Source organism: Rhinopithecus roxellana, chromosome 11 (genome assembly GCF_007565055.1).
Source record: "Rhinopithecus roxellana isolate Shanxi Qingling chromosome 11, ASM756505v1, whole genome shotgun sequence".
Classification (NCBI taxonomy): domain Eukaryota; kingdom Metazoa; phylum Chordata; class Mammalia; order Primates; family Cercopithecidae; genus Rhinopithecus; species Rhinopithecus roxellana.
Window position 1 is genome coordinate 111,964,387 of NC_044559.1, and position 17,148 is coordinate 111,981,534.

Here is a 17,148-nt window from a genome sequence, read left to right on the forward strand (position 1 = left end):
AGGTCACTAAAATGTGGTTGAAAAAAATCAATCAATAGGAGAATTTCTGTTTCTAGCAATAATGTAGACCAGACAACCAAACATCCTTCCTAATTAAAATTACCTAAAAATAAGCGTACATGTTCTCAGGATCTCCTGAGGGCTGTGTCATAGGGAAAAAAATATTACCTAAAAACGAATACCCGAGTCCACAAGAAAAGGAAATATCTAGGGGTCAAGAATAAAAAGGAAACTTGAAGACTTAAAATTCAATCAATCAATTAATCAATCAATCAATACTCAAAAAAATAAATACTCAAAAAATAAACAATAAAACTTAAAGGTCAAACAGGCTGCCTTGGCAGAGTCGGCCTGTCACAATAATGTATGAACTTTGGTTTTAATGCCCAAAAGGAAAAGAGATGAGACCTCGGGCCTCTAATGGATGGATGGAAGGATGAAATTGAGATCCTGTTTATATGGCTGAGACTGTCAAAAAGCTACACTTTCAGTGGAAGGGTAGACCACTCTAAAAAAGAAAAAAAGAAAAAAAAAAAAAACCCCACACACAAAAATCACCCAAAAACCACATCATAGGGAGAAAATAATAACATTTGTCCAATTTGGTCTATGCTCTGGATAAGTGGTAAGAAGTCTGCAATATGAATTTATAGCCACATAGTCTGTGTTCAAGTAGACTTTGGTTTGATAAATCCCAACATTAAATTAACATAAGAAGGGGCAGGGTGGTGAAGTAAACACAAACTTGACTGAAGGAATATATCCTCAACCTGGGATAAAACATAAGTTCACAATCCAAAATAAGGAAACATGGAAGCAACCAATCTCCATGAAGACAAATTAGCAGATACGAACACTCAGACTGCCCTCTAAGAAACTTCGAAAATAGAAATGGCAAATAAAGATTATAAGATAAATATTTTAAATGATTAAGAACCTAAGAGGATGCATTTTTTAAATGTGAGAAAAGAACACTCTATATAAAAAAGAGGAACAAAGAATATCTTGCAGTGGTAGGCAGAATTCTAAAGACAGGTTGGTGTTTCCTGTCCCCTGGTTATTCAATGAAATGCTAATCTAGGTACTGCTATGCAGACTGAATTAAGAATATCGGTAAGCTGACTTTGAAACAAATTATCCTGGGTTATCTAGAAGCATCCAATGTAATCACATGAGCCTTTGAAAGCAGAAGAGGAGCTGGGTGCAGTGGCTCACTTGAGGTCAGGAGTTCGAGACCAGCCTGGCCAACAGGGCGAAACGCCTGTGATGGCGCACGCCTGTAATCCCAGCTACTTGGGAGGCTGAAGCACGAGAATCGCTTGAACCCACAAGGCGGAGGTTGCAGTGAGCCAAGATGGGGCCACTGCACTCCAGCCTTGGGCGACAGAGGAAGACTCTGTCTCAAAAAAAAAAAGAGAGAGAGAGAGAGAGAGGGAGAGAGATAAGGTAGAAAGTCAGTGAAAGATGTGGCAGAAGAGAAAGTGAGAGATGCGGCAGAAGTGGAAGTCAGACAGATTCTAAGTGTGAGAAGGATTCAACTCAACTGCTGGCTTGAAGACATAGGGACACGTGCAAGGTCTTTATAAAAACCTCTAAGAGCTAAGGGTTTCTTCTGAAGCCTCCTGATAAGAGCCCAACTGGCCAGCACCTGGATTTCAGCCTTGCAAGACACTAAGCAGAGAACTCAGCCAACCCAAACTTCTACTGGTAAAATATGGTAAATGAAAGCTAACAAATGTGTGTGGTTTTAAGCTGCTAACCTTCTGATAATTTGTTATGTCAGCAATGGAAAACTAATGCACTTACAGTGCCAGAAAGTAAGGAAGCATTCAAAGAATAGCAGGGATATGTCAAAAGAACAGAGAGCCAGCTCAAAGGGGCTCCCACTGGTTAACCTGAACAATTTTGAGCACCACAATAAATCATGAATAATAAATTATAGCCCGTAGGAATCCTTAAACACATACTGATATAAACTGAAAATCTGATGAGGAATGGAATATTACATATAGTGTCACAATTTATTCCACAAAATAATTACTAATTGTAAAGGGGGAAAGAAAACCTTTACATCGGGAAAGCCTGATTATGTGTCATTGATGATATGCACTGCAAAGATCATTTCTATAAAATTAATGCCCCCCAAAACATAATCTGAATTTAGTAATGAAAAATGAAATCCAAAACAACTACCCTGTGATCTCCAAAAACATTGACAACTGTCAAAACTTGAATAGCATTTGAAAACCAGATGGTATTAATATATCAGTGTTAATTTTCTATTCTTAATAGCTATACTGTGATATTGTAGGAGAATGTCCTTGTTTGTAAGAAATACATAAGTATTCAGTGCTGATGGGCTACTGTGCACAACTTACTCTCAAATGGCTCAGAAAAATAAAGTTCTCTCTACTATACTTGCAATTTTTCCATGAGTTTGAGATTGCTTCAAAATAAAAATATTTTCAGATGTGGGTAAAAAACTACATAGTTCTTTTTTTAAAAAGAAAGAAACAGAAAACCAAACTCGGTTCATTTTAAAAGAGACTTCAAAGAATTCAAACTTGAAAACAACATGTTCACTAAAATTCTTCACTCAACACTCTAATAAAACAATATATTAAACAGAGCTAAAGAGATGATTAGTGAACAAAAACAAAAACCTAAACAAATTACTCAGATATAAAAGAGAGATTTAAAAAATGGAAATTACAAATGCTTAAAGAACATTAAGGGCAGTATTCAAATCCAAATATGCCTAACAAAACTGGAAGAAAGAATGGAGAAAATGGTAAGATGCTATATTTTGAAATATAATGGCTAAGACTGTGTAGGGAATCAGTGAAACGCATGAATTCTCTCAATCAGGAAGCACAGTAAGTCCAAGGAAGACTTAAGTCATACATAGACATATCACAAAAATAAAACAACTGATCTTAAACGAGTGTGTGCTGGTAGAACAGTTTCAAGGAGGTGCACAAACAGGAATAAGTTAAAGTAAATTGGTTTTTGTTTTTTTTGGGGGGGAGGTTGTTTTCAAGAGGAAAGATACTAAGAGCACGATTAATGAAAACATAAGAGATGGTGAAAAAAAGAGGGTGAGGAAACTAAAATGACAAGGTTTTTTTTTCCCCCCCTGGGAAAGACATCTAATATCCTGAGTACAGGGAAAGTGAAGGAAGAGTATCAGAAGTTAAAAATATATATATTAAACAGTCATAGCAAAAAGTAAGTTTCCAGGCCGGGCACGGTGGCTCACGCCTGTAATCCCAGCACTTTGGGAGGCCGAGGTGGGCGGATCACGAGGTCAGGAGACTGAGACCATCCTGGCTAACACAGTGAAACCCCGTCTCTACTAAAACTAAAAAAAATTAGCCAGGTGTGGTGGTGGGCGCCTGTAGTCCCAGGTACTTGGGAGGCTGAGGCAGGAGAATGACGTGGACCCGGGAGGCAGAGGCTGCAGTGAGCCAAGATCGCACCACTGCACTCCAGCCTGGAGGACAGAGCGAGACTCTGTCTCAAAAAAAAAAAAAAAAAAAAAACTAAGTTTCCTAGAGAAGTATATTGACGTTGCAAAGCAATTTAAATGTCAGCTGCGACTGTTATGAATCAATGAATGACAGGAATTTTTACATAGTGTGATTTTTTTCTCTATAAACAGTAAGCTCGAATAAAATATAAAAATATGAGTCACCAGGTTAATGAAGGAGAGTACTTCAAGTAAGAGATGAGACACACCTAAATGAGTACATTCATAAGCCTAAACAAGAAGCATCATGAAACATATACACTACACAGTGATTTTTTTTTCTGTTTCTTTAAAAAGATTAAAAGATTTAGTGGGGGAAAAAGTATCAACTAAAATGAAGAACATAATTTTTTTTTTTTTTTTTTTTTAGACGGAGTCTCGCTCTGTCACCCAGGCTAGAGTGCAGTGGCCAGATCTCAGCTCACTGAAAGCTCCACCTCCTGGGTTTACGCCATTCTCCTGCCTCAGCCTCCCGAGTAGCTGGGACTACAGGCGCCCGCCACCTCGCCCGACTAGTTTTTTGTATTTTTTAGTAGAGACAGGGTTTTAACCGTGTTAGCCAGGATGGTCTCGATCTCCTGACCTTGTGATCCACCCATCTCGGCCTCCCAAAGTGCTGGGATTACAGGCTTGAGCCACCGCGCCTGGCCGAAGAACATAATCTTATCAGATATAGTGGTTATCAACATCGTTTGCCATTCTTCATGAATATTTTTGTTTTAAATAAAAACAAAAAAGAACGGCCATATTCAGTTTTAGAAAACAGAGACAAGAAAACACAATACTCTTGAACCATTGATTTTAATACAACCACTATGGCCAGGTGTGGCAGCTCATGCCTGTAATCCCAGCACTTTGGGAGGCCGAGGCAGGAGGATCACTTGAGCTTAGTAGTTGGAGACCAGCCTGGGCAACATAGTAAAATCTCATCTCTACTAAAAAGGAAAAAGAAAAAAAAAAATTGCTGAGTGTAGTGGTGTGTGCCTGTATTCCCAGCTACTCAAGAGGCTGAGGCAGGATGATTGTTTGAGCCCAAGACGTTGAGACTGCAGTGAGTTATGATGGCATCAATGCACTCCAGCCTGGACTAAGCAAGATTCTGTCTCAAAAATAATAGAAAGATGTGGCAGAATAGGTCAGGCACGGTGGTTCACGCCTGTAATCCCAGCAACTTGGGAGGCTGAGGTGGGGGAATCACGTAAGACCAGGGATTCAAAACCAGTCTGGGCAACAAAGCAAGACACTGATTAAAAAATAATAATAATAATATAACCACTGTGATAATTTTGTCAATCCCCAGTACTCGCAACTTTTTGCTATGATAAATATCTCTGTATGTCTAGTCTTTTCATATTTTGTACATTTCCTTAGAATGGAAGTCACTTCTATTAAAGTCCTTCTATTTTTTATTTTTCTAAGACAGGGTCTCATCTGTCACCCAGTCTAGAGTGCAGTAGCATGATCTCAGGTCACTACAGCCTCTGCCTCCCAAGTTCAAGCAATTCTCATGCCTCAGTCTCCCAAGTACCTGGGATTACAGACGTGCACCACCCCACCTGGCTCCTTTTTTTCTTTTTGTAGATATGAGGTTTCACCATGATGGCCAGGACGGTCTTTAACTCCTGACCTCAAGTGATCTGCCTTCCTCAGCCTCCCAAAGTGCTGGGATTATAGGCGTGAGCCACCGTGCCCAGTCTATTAAGTCCTTGGCACCACAGTCTTGGTACTTTCCTTCTTTCTAGGAAATTTTCTTCATCTGATTTACCCATTTATTATTCAGTTCCTTGGTTGTAACCATTGCGTTATTACCCCTTTACTGTGTTCTTTGCTTTGACTACTATAAAATATAGCTGAATATATAAAATTTCTCTTTTAAAATTTTGTTTCAAATTACTACTATCTTCCCTCATGTCTCATGTTTATTATGCTGATTTGTTTTCTCTCTATAGTTCTATAAAAGACCTAATCTGGGTGGAAAATCAGATTTTCTATTATTGGCAACATGAAATAAAGTTTTTTGGTTTCCTAAGCCAAAGCTGTAAGCTTTCAAATACACCTTTGAAACAAAAATATTAGTTGCTACTAATGCACGCATGATGGAAAAAAGTATGAGAAGCAAAATTCCAAATACCCAGCTGTTATTATATAAATATGCTACTCTGGTAGGAATGGACACATACATATATCCAGAGATATATATCCATATATATATCAAGAGATCCTGAAATAAAATGACCCTCTGAGTGTGAAACAAGTATATCAGCCATCTATAGAAACAGCCCACCGAGGACATGGTCTACAACTCCAGGTTTAATGAAGGTGATTGGGACATAGTTTCTACAAATGCAGGACCAGAAGTTAATGTGCAGGGAAGCTGCAAAGTAGTCAAATACATTATGAGTGAAAAAAAGTATTATCAAGATTATAACATTTAAACATGATCAAACTGCCTTTTTTCTGATGTCCGATTCACTAAGTAAGCACTTTCCAATTATAATTTGTTTTCCCAAGAAGAGTACCATAAGGAAGAAGAAGACAAGCAACATTTGGCATTCTTGGCAGTTATGTTATTTTTTTTTAAATCACAGATAATTAAACGACATTCTTCCCTACCTTCATTTCTGAGATTCTGGCTTGAGTAAGCCCATTTGATGAACTCTAGGTATACTGACAAAAGAAAAAAGAGGATAGTAGAATAACCTGTGCAAGAAATGATAAGCACCTGAACCAACATCAAAGAAAAGATGAGTTTTGAAAACAATGAAGAAAAATTAAACATAAAAGTCATGTCTAGAAAGCCTCAAATTAGTAAACTAGAAAAAATGTCCAGAAGGCAGCACTTGGTGATTTATGTAATAGTAAGGAACAGGCAGAGAAAATGACACATAGGCAGGCACAAACAGTAACTCCAGGATAGAGGTATTTCGGACAAAAAATACAAGAAGAGAGGAGAGAGATCACTTCTCAGGCGATATTGAGAATTTAAAATAAAGTAACGCCGGGCGCGGTGGCTCAAGCCTGTAATCCCAGCACTTTGGGAGGCCGAGACGGGCGGATCACGAGGTCAGGAGATCGAGACCATCCTGGCTAACACCGTGAAACCCCGTCTCTACTAAAAAATACAAAAACTAGCCGGGCGACGTGGCGGGCGCCTGTAGTCCCAGCTACTCGGGAGGCTGAGGCAGGAGAATGGCGTGAACCCGGGAGGCGGAGCTTGCAGTGAGCTGAGATCCGGCCACTGCACTCCAGCCTGGGCGGCAGAGCGAGACTCCGTCTCAAAAAAATAAAAAAAAAAAAAAAAAAAAAAAATAAAGTAACTAGCTGAGATGCATAACCTTTGCATATTTAAGTATTATTTAATACTCTTATTTAATCATTAAAGCCCTATTCTGAAGTACACTAAAGAGAAAACCCTTTTGTAAACACATTCAAGTTACTACACATACCTGAAAGAATCAGTTCTTTTGGGGGAAAATCTATTTTTAAAATTTATAATAATTTAAAAATTCATTAATTCAAATTATGAAGGTTTTAGAAAATTCATTCGGTTTGGTCGGGGGTTTTCTGACAGTGAATGTTTCCACAGTGATTCCCTGTCTTCCTTCAAACTTAATTTTTCTACATGTTCACTTGATCTCTTCCCATCTGTTCCAGATTCTATGAAATATCACTCGTTGAATCTTAATCTCCTTTCTCCTATTAAGATTTCCTTTCTACTATTAAGATTTAAGAAATCTTAATAGTATTGTATTTATCTTACAATAAACCTGATTCAACCTCTTTCTCTGTCTTCTCTATCCACATTTCTCAGCCTATACCAGTCTCAGAGTTTCAGTTACTACTCCCTAAGCGGCTTTCAATTCTCTTTGGTGCCCAAGCTCTGTGCTAAACATCTCTACCTAAATACTGTGTTAGTAAATGAATACCCATCCTTTCCAGCTTCTGTCATCACCAGTTCTTCTTGGGTAATACACATCTCATCAGTTTGACTTCCAGGATCCTCATTCAGGCCATCAATAAATTTGGTTAGATTATAACAAAAAACTATTGGGTTACTCTGTTTCAGCGTTAGCTCTTTTCCATCTTTTTACATGCTACCCACCAGTTGAAACTTCCTAAAGTACAGGTTTGATTATCTTTTTTCCAACTAACACCAACTGCTTTCAATTCCTTCGACTAATAGCTAATGTTGTTATTTTTCATGTCAAATATCAGTATCTTGGAGGTAAAACATGCCAAGAAAAAAAAATGTGTATATATATAAAAAACACACATACTACATATATTAGTTTACACAGCCTGTGTATTCTCATTCTATGCCATTGCTCATGCTAACTATATATAGCTCAGACTAAGAATCAAGCTCTGATCCCTATATCTCCAAGTAACGAAATTTTACATATTCTTTTAAGCATCAGGTCAAATGTTACATTACCTGGATAGCTCATTCCCTCAGCTGAAAGCAATTTTCCCTGGCCTTGAACTCCTCCCGACCATTAAAGAAGTTATAAGTACATCCCTTGAAATTATTATTTATATATTTATTTTAGATTTCTTATAAGTACATACTTTTATATTTCTTATAAGTACATCCCTTGAAATTATTACTTATATATTTATTTTAGATTTCTTGTAAGTACATACTTTTATATTTCTTATAAGTACATCCCTTGAAATTATTACATATATATGTGTGTATATATATATTTTTTACATTATATATATGTGTATATATATATATAAAAGATATATATATATATATTTCTTTTCTTTTTAGAGTGTATGTTCTCAAGGGGAGGACTCATATGCCACATATTTATCTTTTGCAGTATAGTTATTTCCCCAAAGCAACTAACCAGGACCTTACATATAGACATAAAGAAAGAACGTAATATATTCTTGTCAAATGATAAAAAACTAAGACAGTCTCAAGAAGGAAAGCGCCATATTGAAGATACAGCCTATAAAATTAGCTTTATCAACATGTTAAAAATGAGGATTTTAGGGGAGAGAAATGAGCAGATGCATACCTCAAGTGGTTAAGAGTAGTAGATTTCATTCTGTGGATCAGAATACACATGTTCTCCCTGAACTGATCCAGAGTATTTGAGATTTATGTTAAAGAATCAGAGAATTATCATGATTATAAAACATGAAATATGGTCTAATATTCTTCCTGATCTCAGTGAGAGAAGGGACACAGGTGTAGAAAGTGGTCCTTACAAAATCAGATCTAGGAGCCTAGGCCCTTACAAGTAAAGTTTTAGGAATTCTAAGATCTATCTACCATGACTTAAGCAACATGACAAATCCAAATAAGTACAACGATAAGAACTTATAGTTCATCCCACTTACCACCCAAGGTTAAAGATAATTCCTTTCAGGCATCATTTTTTTAATGAGTACATACTGCTAATATTGCTTTGTATGAGAAGGTTTCCAAGCTACAATAGGATTAATTTAACACTATTATGTTTAGAACCATGCTGGAGTTTGGTACATACCTATGAATTTAAGTTCTTGCTTTGTTAGTGTAGAACTGTCATCTCTGTCTAAAGAAAAGACACACTTTAATTTCAGCTTTTTAATCACCACTTCCTAAAAACAACCATGATAGACAACTTGAAAAACTGAAGATATTATGATGGGAGCAGGGGTGCAGTGTGGGGGTGGATCAACGGGGTTAAAATCCCCATGAAACTTATGTAAATTTAAAAAACAGCAGTGCTCCAAATAAAGCGAGTACTAATGGCATTACCATTTAACATAAAAGTAATCATTATACAACTCATTCCCATTTGCACTGCTTCCCTCACTCAATTGGAACTTTTCAGGTTCCACCCCTTTCGTAGCTTCAATGAAACAGTGTAGATTCATTTTGCATTGTAAAAGTTAACCTGGATACTGGAAACTACTTTTTCTCCCCATTGGTGGACTCACCAGCCAAATGTGAAAACTACTTTTTCTCCCCAGTGGGGGACTCACCAGCCCAATGTGTTCATCCCTTAGAGTCTTTGAAGCCTATCTTTAAGGAACCAAGAGCAACAAAGTAGCCTGGATACTTTGAAACGGAAAGTCTTATCTATAGTGTAAGTCTTATACTATCTTATTATCAAGGCTGTGTTATATTAGTTCAATTCTTTCCTACACAGGCATAATCACAGCCCTGCCCATAAGACTTCATATCATTTCATCATGTTCTGTCTCCCACAAACTCATCGTAGCTCCTTACCATTTTTCTGATTCAACACAGCAATTCTAAGGTCTAGGTTTACTACCCATCAGGTGCCTTTTCTTTAGAATTTCATTTCAACTCCGTACAATCAATGTGCTTTGCAGCTCTTTACTATGCCCAAGGCCTAGTTCCCTTCCCCTTTTTTAACCTCATCATCCCTTACCAAGTGATTCAGTTTGCATGTATTGAAACAAACTTAGTAGCACTTGATATATCCTAGGATGTGACAATTTACTGTATAAGCATAAAGAACACACTAACTCATAAGAAGAAAAAATGACTGTTGTGATTAAAAGGAAATTAGATTTAGAATGAGTAGATTCTCAATCTCCATACTGCTCACAGTGACAACTCAGCCCCCATCAGTAATACCTCATTACACATAGTGAATCTCAAATGATACTGGCTTTGGAACAATTATATGAGTATTACTCATCCCACTTCATGGAATCCTATCCACTTAATGCTTCCCTGAAATAAAAAAGGGACACATATGAAGGACAAAGATTCAGTTTCTTATAAACTAGTCTGACAAGTCTACGTAGAACCCTGTTCTTGAGGGAGAATGTTCACCTCTAAAATCAATTGGCATTTATATGTATACTCATCATAAAGCACATATATATGAATAATTGGTTAACATTTCCTCCTCCAACAAACCCTATTTGTTTAGTGAGCACAGCTGTCTCAAACCAGAAGCATCATAATTAAAGGGAATTTAAAAGCGCAATAAATGGGACGTGGAACTCAATTAGCAATATACTGCTGTGAAAATTGACCTAAGTAAGCTCTTTAGTACTTTATGTATTTATTTATTTATTCATTCATTTATTTTTTAGGCAGAGTCTTGTTCTGTCGCCTAGGCTGGAATGCAGTGGTGCGATCTCACCTCACTGCAACCTCTGCCTCCTGGGTTCGAGCGATTCTCCCCCCTCAGCCTCCCAAGTAGCAGGGATTACAGGCACGTGCCATCACGCCTGGCTAATTTTTGTATTTTTAGCAGACAAGAGGTTTCGTCATGTTGACCAGGCTGGTCTCAAACTCCTAAGCTCAAGTGATCTGCCCACCTCGGCCTCCCAAAGTGCTGGGATTGCAGGCATGAGCTACCATGCACGACCCCAAGGAAATATTATATATTAACAGTCATAGATATTGAGATTAAAGCATATGTCTTGATTTGTTCTTTCTCAGAGAGGATCTTAGGACTTAAAGTGGTTCTTTTGGGTATGTGAAATAACTTCATAAACTTTTGAAATTGGATGTTTTCAGGTAAGGAATTAAGGATAATATTGATACAAAGAAAAGTACTTTAGGAAAACACCTTACCAATTTCAAAAACCAATTTAGGTACACTAGGATAAATTGCATACAATCAGAGAAATTTAGGAAATTAAAAAATGGAAGACATAATATTAAAATTATTGTCTCAACAGAGGAAAAAGGAAAAAGTTACGATAAGTATATTATATATGTAAAGATATATTTGGCCGGGCGCGGTGGCTCAAGCCTGTAATCCCAGCACTTTGGGAGGCCGAGACGGGCGGATCACGAGGTCAGGAGATCGAGACCATCCTGGCTAACACCGTGAAACCCCGTCTCTACTAAAAAATACAAAAAACTAGCCGGGCGAGGCGGCGGGCGCCTGTAGTCCCAGCTACTCGGGAGGCTGAGGCAGGAGAATGGCGTAAACCCGGGAGGCGGAGCTTGCAGTGAGCTGAGATCCGGCCACTGCACTCCAGCCTGGGCCATAGAGCGAGACTCCGTCTCAAAAAAAAAAAAAAAAAAAAAAAAAAAAAAAAAAAAAAAAAGATATATTTAAAGGTATGCAAAGATATACTATGTAAAGGAAATTCCAGAAACTTTTAAGGCAGTTTGAAAAGGGTAAAAAGTAGTTATTTAAATATCTTAAAGAATACTATATGGAGAATTAAACAGATGCCCATAAAAGAAAGTGCCTTGTGTTTCTTTTTTATTTATTTATTTATTTATTTTTTGAGACAGAGTCTCGCTCTGCCGCCCAGGCTGGAGTGCAGTGGCCTGATCTCAGCTCACTGCAAGCCCCGCCTCCTGGGTTTACGCCATTCTCCTGCCTTAGCCTCCTGAGTAGCTGGGACTACAGGCGCCTGCCACGTCGCCCGGCTAGTTTTTTGTATTTTTTAGTAGAGACAGGGTTTCACCGTGTTGGCTAGGATGGTCTCGATCTCCTGACCTCGTGATCCGCCCATCTCGGCCTCTCCAAGTGCTGGGATTACAGGCTTGAGCCACCGCGCCCGGCCCCTTGTATTTCATGTTTGGTTTTGTGGTGGTGCCTTGGAATGACGCAGCCTAAGAGATTTCATGATCTTAATAAATTGTAAGTTTAATTTCTCTATTTCACTTAATAGAAGTATTTTAAATGCTTGTAAAAATGATGAAACAAGTAGTATGTAATAAAAGATTATAGTTTAGTTTTATAGTCCAGTTGAAAACTAGCATATCATCCTCCTAGTTTTCATTGTCATGTCTCAGGGATGATTTTGCTCTAGTGTTTGCCAGATTCTTTAATAATTTATTTACGAGGCTTTTTTTCCCCCTGACTGGACTATAAACTCATTTAGGATCGAAGTTGGCTTTTATTCATCTTATTTTGTCAGTATTTAGCTAATCATCTAATAGGCTTGCCATAACTGTTGAATGAATGAAAACAACTGTTAATTGCTACATTGTCCTAGAATAAGTTCCATATATATTCTTGGGAATATGTTCATTTTCTTTGGGAATTAACTTTGTATTAGACTGTCTTGTCTCTTTTAGTATAGTAACTTGGTTCTTTACTAAATAGAGTTGTTTCATACATTTGTTTTGGCCTTTCTCACTTTTAATATTATTTTGAAATGTTGGTTTAAAGTAGCCAAAGAGGCTGGGCACGGTGGCTTATGCCTGTAATCCCAGCACTTTGGGAGGCCGAGATGGATCACTTGCAGAACACTTGCAGCTAGGAGTTTGAGACCAGCCTGGCCAACATGGTGAAACCCCGTTTCTACTAAAAATACAAAAATTAGCCAGGCGTGGTGGTGGGGACCTGTAATCCCAGCTACTCGGAAGGCTGAGGCAGGAGAATCGCTTGAACCCAGGAGGCGGAGATTGCAGTGAGCTGAGATTGCACCATTGCACTCCAGCCTGGCAACAGAGTGAGACTCTGTCTCAAAAATAATAATAATAATATTTTCTTGGTCATTACACTTGTATTAATTTTTCCAGAATAAGTTTTGTGAAGTAATAAATTTTAGTTTTATAAAGTTCTATTTAAAACATTTTGAAATGCACCAGTTGCCAGAATAAATGATGAAAATAATTCAGAGTTTCAACTGTCTAATGAAAGATTTTTTTTTGAAGTTTCACAAATGTGAGATAAATATGACTAAGATATATTTCACAGAAACAAAAATATGTGTCTAGAGAAAGAGTAGAAATCAATTGGAGGAAGTATTAGAACATCACATACAAGAACCCAAAAGTAATGAAAAAAGAAAGGGTTAATTCTTTTTTTTTTCTTTTGAGACGGAGTTTCGCTCTTGTTGCTCAGGCTGGAGTGCAATGGCATGATCTCGGCTCACCGCAACCTCCGCCTCCCAGGTTCAAGCAATTCTCCTGCCTCAGCCTCTTGAGTAGCTGGGAATACAGGCATGTGCCACCATGCCTAGCTAATTTTGTATTTTTAGTAGAGACAGAGTTTCTCCATGTTGATCAGGCTGGTCTCGAACTCCCGACCTCAGATGATCCACCTGCCTTGGCCTCCCAAAGTGCTGGGATTACAGGTGTGAGCCACTGCACCCGACCAGAAAGGGTTAATTCTATCAAAGAGTCTGAAAAAGAAAAAACTTTGCAGGAAGTAAATAAAACTACACTTAGTTTTAATGACTACTTTTACTAGATAAAGTTGGAAGTCCACATCAACAGATACAAACAAGGTCTACATCAGAGATGTTGCATATAATAGTATAATACATCAGGAAACTACAAGTAGCTTCTATTGATGCAACGTAAAGATGGGGAGAAGAAGGGATGACACTGGAGAGTTAGATTACAACGAGATGAAGAAAAACTCCACATGCCACGTGAAGACGTATAAATTTTATCCCATTAGTGCCAGAAAATTCTCTAAGTAAGACAGTTTGACATGGTCTGATTTGCACTTTAGATTGACCATTAATTCCAGTAGCATCTAGAAAAGGGACTGGATAATGGAACGAATGTTAGGAGTTTGCTGAAACAGTGCAGATGACAATGTAGGACATAACCAAGTGGGCAGTGGAAATACAAAAGAAAAGGAAGTTAAACTGATCAATAATAGAAAAAAGCTTTTCTAAAAAAAGATGACTAGGAAAATGAGAGGGCAGAGTTGAGGTTAACTTCCTAGCATAAGTCTGGCTGAGGTGGCTGAGTACCATACGGAAATGAAGCTTCTTAGGTTTTTGGAAATCTGCAACTCAGGAGAAAAGTCTAAATTGGAGGCATAGATTTGGAAAGCTAATAAGCACAGGAGATACTTGAAGCTGTAGGTATGCAGATTTTTCCAAGGGAGTATGTAAAAGAGTCAAGGAGAAAATACTGTGAGAAAAACAATCAAGGACTAATCAGAGAAATCATAAAACGCAGATATAATCTCAGAAAGAAATGTATTAGCCAGGCATGGTGGCACACGCCCGTAGTCCCACTTACTCAGGGGACTGAGGTGGGAGGATCACTTGAGCCCAGGAGTTGAAGGTTGCAATGACCTATGATCATGCCACTGCACGCCAGCCTTGGTAAGAAAGCAAGATTTTGCTTCTAAAAAAAAAATTAAAACTTAGAAAAAAAAACCTAAAAATATATAGCTGTAAAGGACTATGTTCATAAAGATAAATGATTCCAATCAATAATCCAACCATCCATCTTAAGTAACTAGAAAAGGGTATGGCTGGGCGTCGTGGCTCACGCCTATAATCCCAGCACTTTGGGAGTCCACCCGGGAGAACCCAGGAGGCGGAGGTTGCAGTGAGCTATTGCACTCCAACCCAGGCAACAAGAGCAAAACTCCATCTCAAAAGAAAAAAAAAAAAAAAACCCAAACACAAAAAATTTCAAAAGAAAATAAAAGAGAAAGAAAAGCTAACTGTTGGGGGAGAAAAAAGAGAAATACAGTACAAATTTTTCCAACGAAGTGCAAGAGACTCTCCCTCAATCACCCACAGGATAAACATCATTCACTAGGTGTCAATCCTACACTTGCACTTGCAATGAAAAATATAAATCCATTACATTGGTCCCATGATGTCTACTTTCTTTTAATCCCAAGTTTATTTTCTAAAGATGTTCAGGATTAAAGAATAAAAGAACAATTCTAAATTTACTTATGCAAACTGAAGATGATGTTAAACAACTTCAGCTTTTATACTTCTCTACCAAAGAAGAGTAACAAGTTTATTTTATTTTCAAGGATGCTGCCAATCACTTTTCCCTGTAGATACCTAGTGTTGAGGGACTCCTTGTTATCAAGAGTATTCATTATCTAAGCTTCCGCAGGCACAGGTTGCATAGGGAGGCAAGAATTATGAATCAATCTACTAATTAATAAAAAATAACTTATAAGATAAGCCTTCCATCCTAACAGCGCCCACCCTTAAAGCAACAAGAGTGTCTATGCCTGCTCATTATGCCATTAGTCTCTTGTTGGCTGTAGATACTGTAAACATTTGACAATAAAATCCAAACGCAACACATACTGACTGCAAATTAAACCACATTAGCAAAATATGCAAGATTTCATGAAGTTAATGAAAAATGTATTGAAAAACTGCTTGGAATCAAGCAATATGAACAAATGAGTCTTGAACATAAACAGTCTCGAATAAATGAGATCAGTTAATAAATGAAAAAGAAAATCAACAAAGTTGACACTACCCTCAAAATGAGAATTTTTGAACATCAAAGGATTATGGAAGGTTCTTTGAGGAAACTTAAGAAACTTTCAAACATTTTTTGCAAGAATAATCTTCATTATAATTACATTACAAAGACAGTATTTGCCTTATATGCTGATTTCAGAACCCAGTGCAGCAAACGATAAAAAAACCTCGTACCAAACCAGATATAATTTAAAATACTATCTTCCATTTATTCGCTATGTGGAATATGGGGTAATATAATTAAAGTGTCCTATATATTAATAAACCCAAACCCTAAAAAATAAAATTCATATTCCAAGCAAATTCTTCACGTAGGTACCAGTAATTACCTGCACTGGCAAGAGAGATCTCAAAAGAACTAGAAAAACCATTGTAAAAATAAAAAGACCTTCAGAAACTTTAAACACTATTATCATTTTGCCTTAAAAAGAAACAATAAAAGCCAAACTGATGAACCATATTGACCTATCATCCTCTTATTGGCAATCTACAAAAATTTTTCACTAAGGTGCTGAATAATTGACTCACTGCAGCACTGGATTTCATCTAATCAATAGAACATGCCAGCTTTCAATCGAGATTCTCTACAAAAGGCAACCTTTGTGATAAACGAACCACTAGAGAAGATTCTAATAAAACTTACCATTGTGTATTGCATTCAGCAACTCTGAGAACGCTTTTAAGTAAGGAAAAAAGGACTTCAGGTTAAGATCATTCTCAAACACACAAAAGAAATACATAGCCATAGACTGAATCAGTATAATAAAATTTCAGTAAGTCTATCATGTATCATTGTTTGAATCATTAAAACTGCAAGCTTGGCTCCATTTTTACATGGTATAAATTTTTAAATATTGTATTCCACTTGCCAACACATTACCAACTAAATTGAGATATGTTAGATATATTGCCATAATGACAATAATTTCCTTAGTAATAAATATGTATTTCAAATCACTTTTTAAAAGACATTTATGTCAATGTAATGTCTTGCTAAAAGCGAGTCACTATAGGATGCAATTCTATATAGGTAAATCTGCCTTAGGGCACACTTAACAATATTTATCATAAAGAAAAACCTCATTATATCATCTAACCCTATCAAATATTCTCATTTCCTAGACTTCAGTATAAGAAAGCCTCAACACATGTAGAAGACTAATCAAGAAAGCCACCTAGTGCAAATATACAAATATTGAAACATTATATTAAGAATAGAAAACAAAATGTTAAAAAAAACACACACACATTATTTCAAGAAGGAGGTGAAGTTACAATTCTGCAATAAAAGCACCATAATAAAGGACCAACAATAATTAAAATTTATACACAATTTGACTGTAATATGGGCCCATAACAAGACAAAGCAGTATATTATCTCTGCAGGAGAAAAAATATCTGTTCAATTAAGAAAAATTTGCATTTTGGAAAATTAAAATTGAGAGGTTCCCAGGTGG

The 17,148-nt window shown here is 37.1% G+C and overlaps 1 protein-coding gene across 7 annotated transcripts in view; it reads right to left on the bottom strand.

Annotated features, from left to right (window-relative positions):
• Nucleotides 1-17,148, bottom strand: part of MLLT10 (MLLT10 histone lysine methyltransferase DOT1L cofactor) — a 129,641-nt gene that overhangs the window by 48,368 nt on the left and 64,125 nt on the right. For 5 of the 7 annotated variants that reach the window (XM_030940583.1, XM_030940578.1, XM_030940580.1 and 2 more), the window contains 2 exons: nt 16,335-16,367; nt 9,034-9,081 (listed from right to left, as the gene is read on the bottom strand). In XM_030940583.1, coding sequence (XP_030796443.1) covers nt 9,034-9,081; nt 16,335-16,367 — 81 coding nt within the window. The remainder of the gene's footprint in view (nt 1-9,033; nt 9,082-16,334; nt 16,368-17,148) is intronic. The other 2 variants (XM_030940577.1, XM_030940582.1) reach the window with 1 other exon arrangement.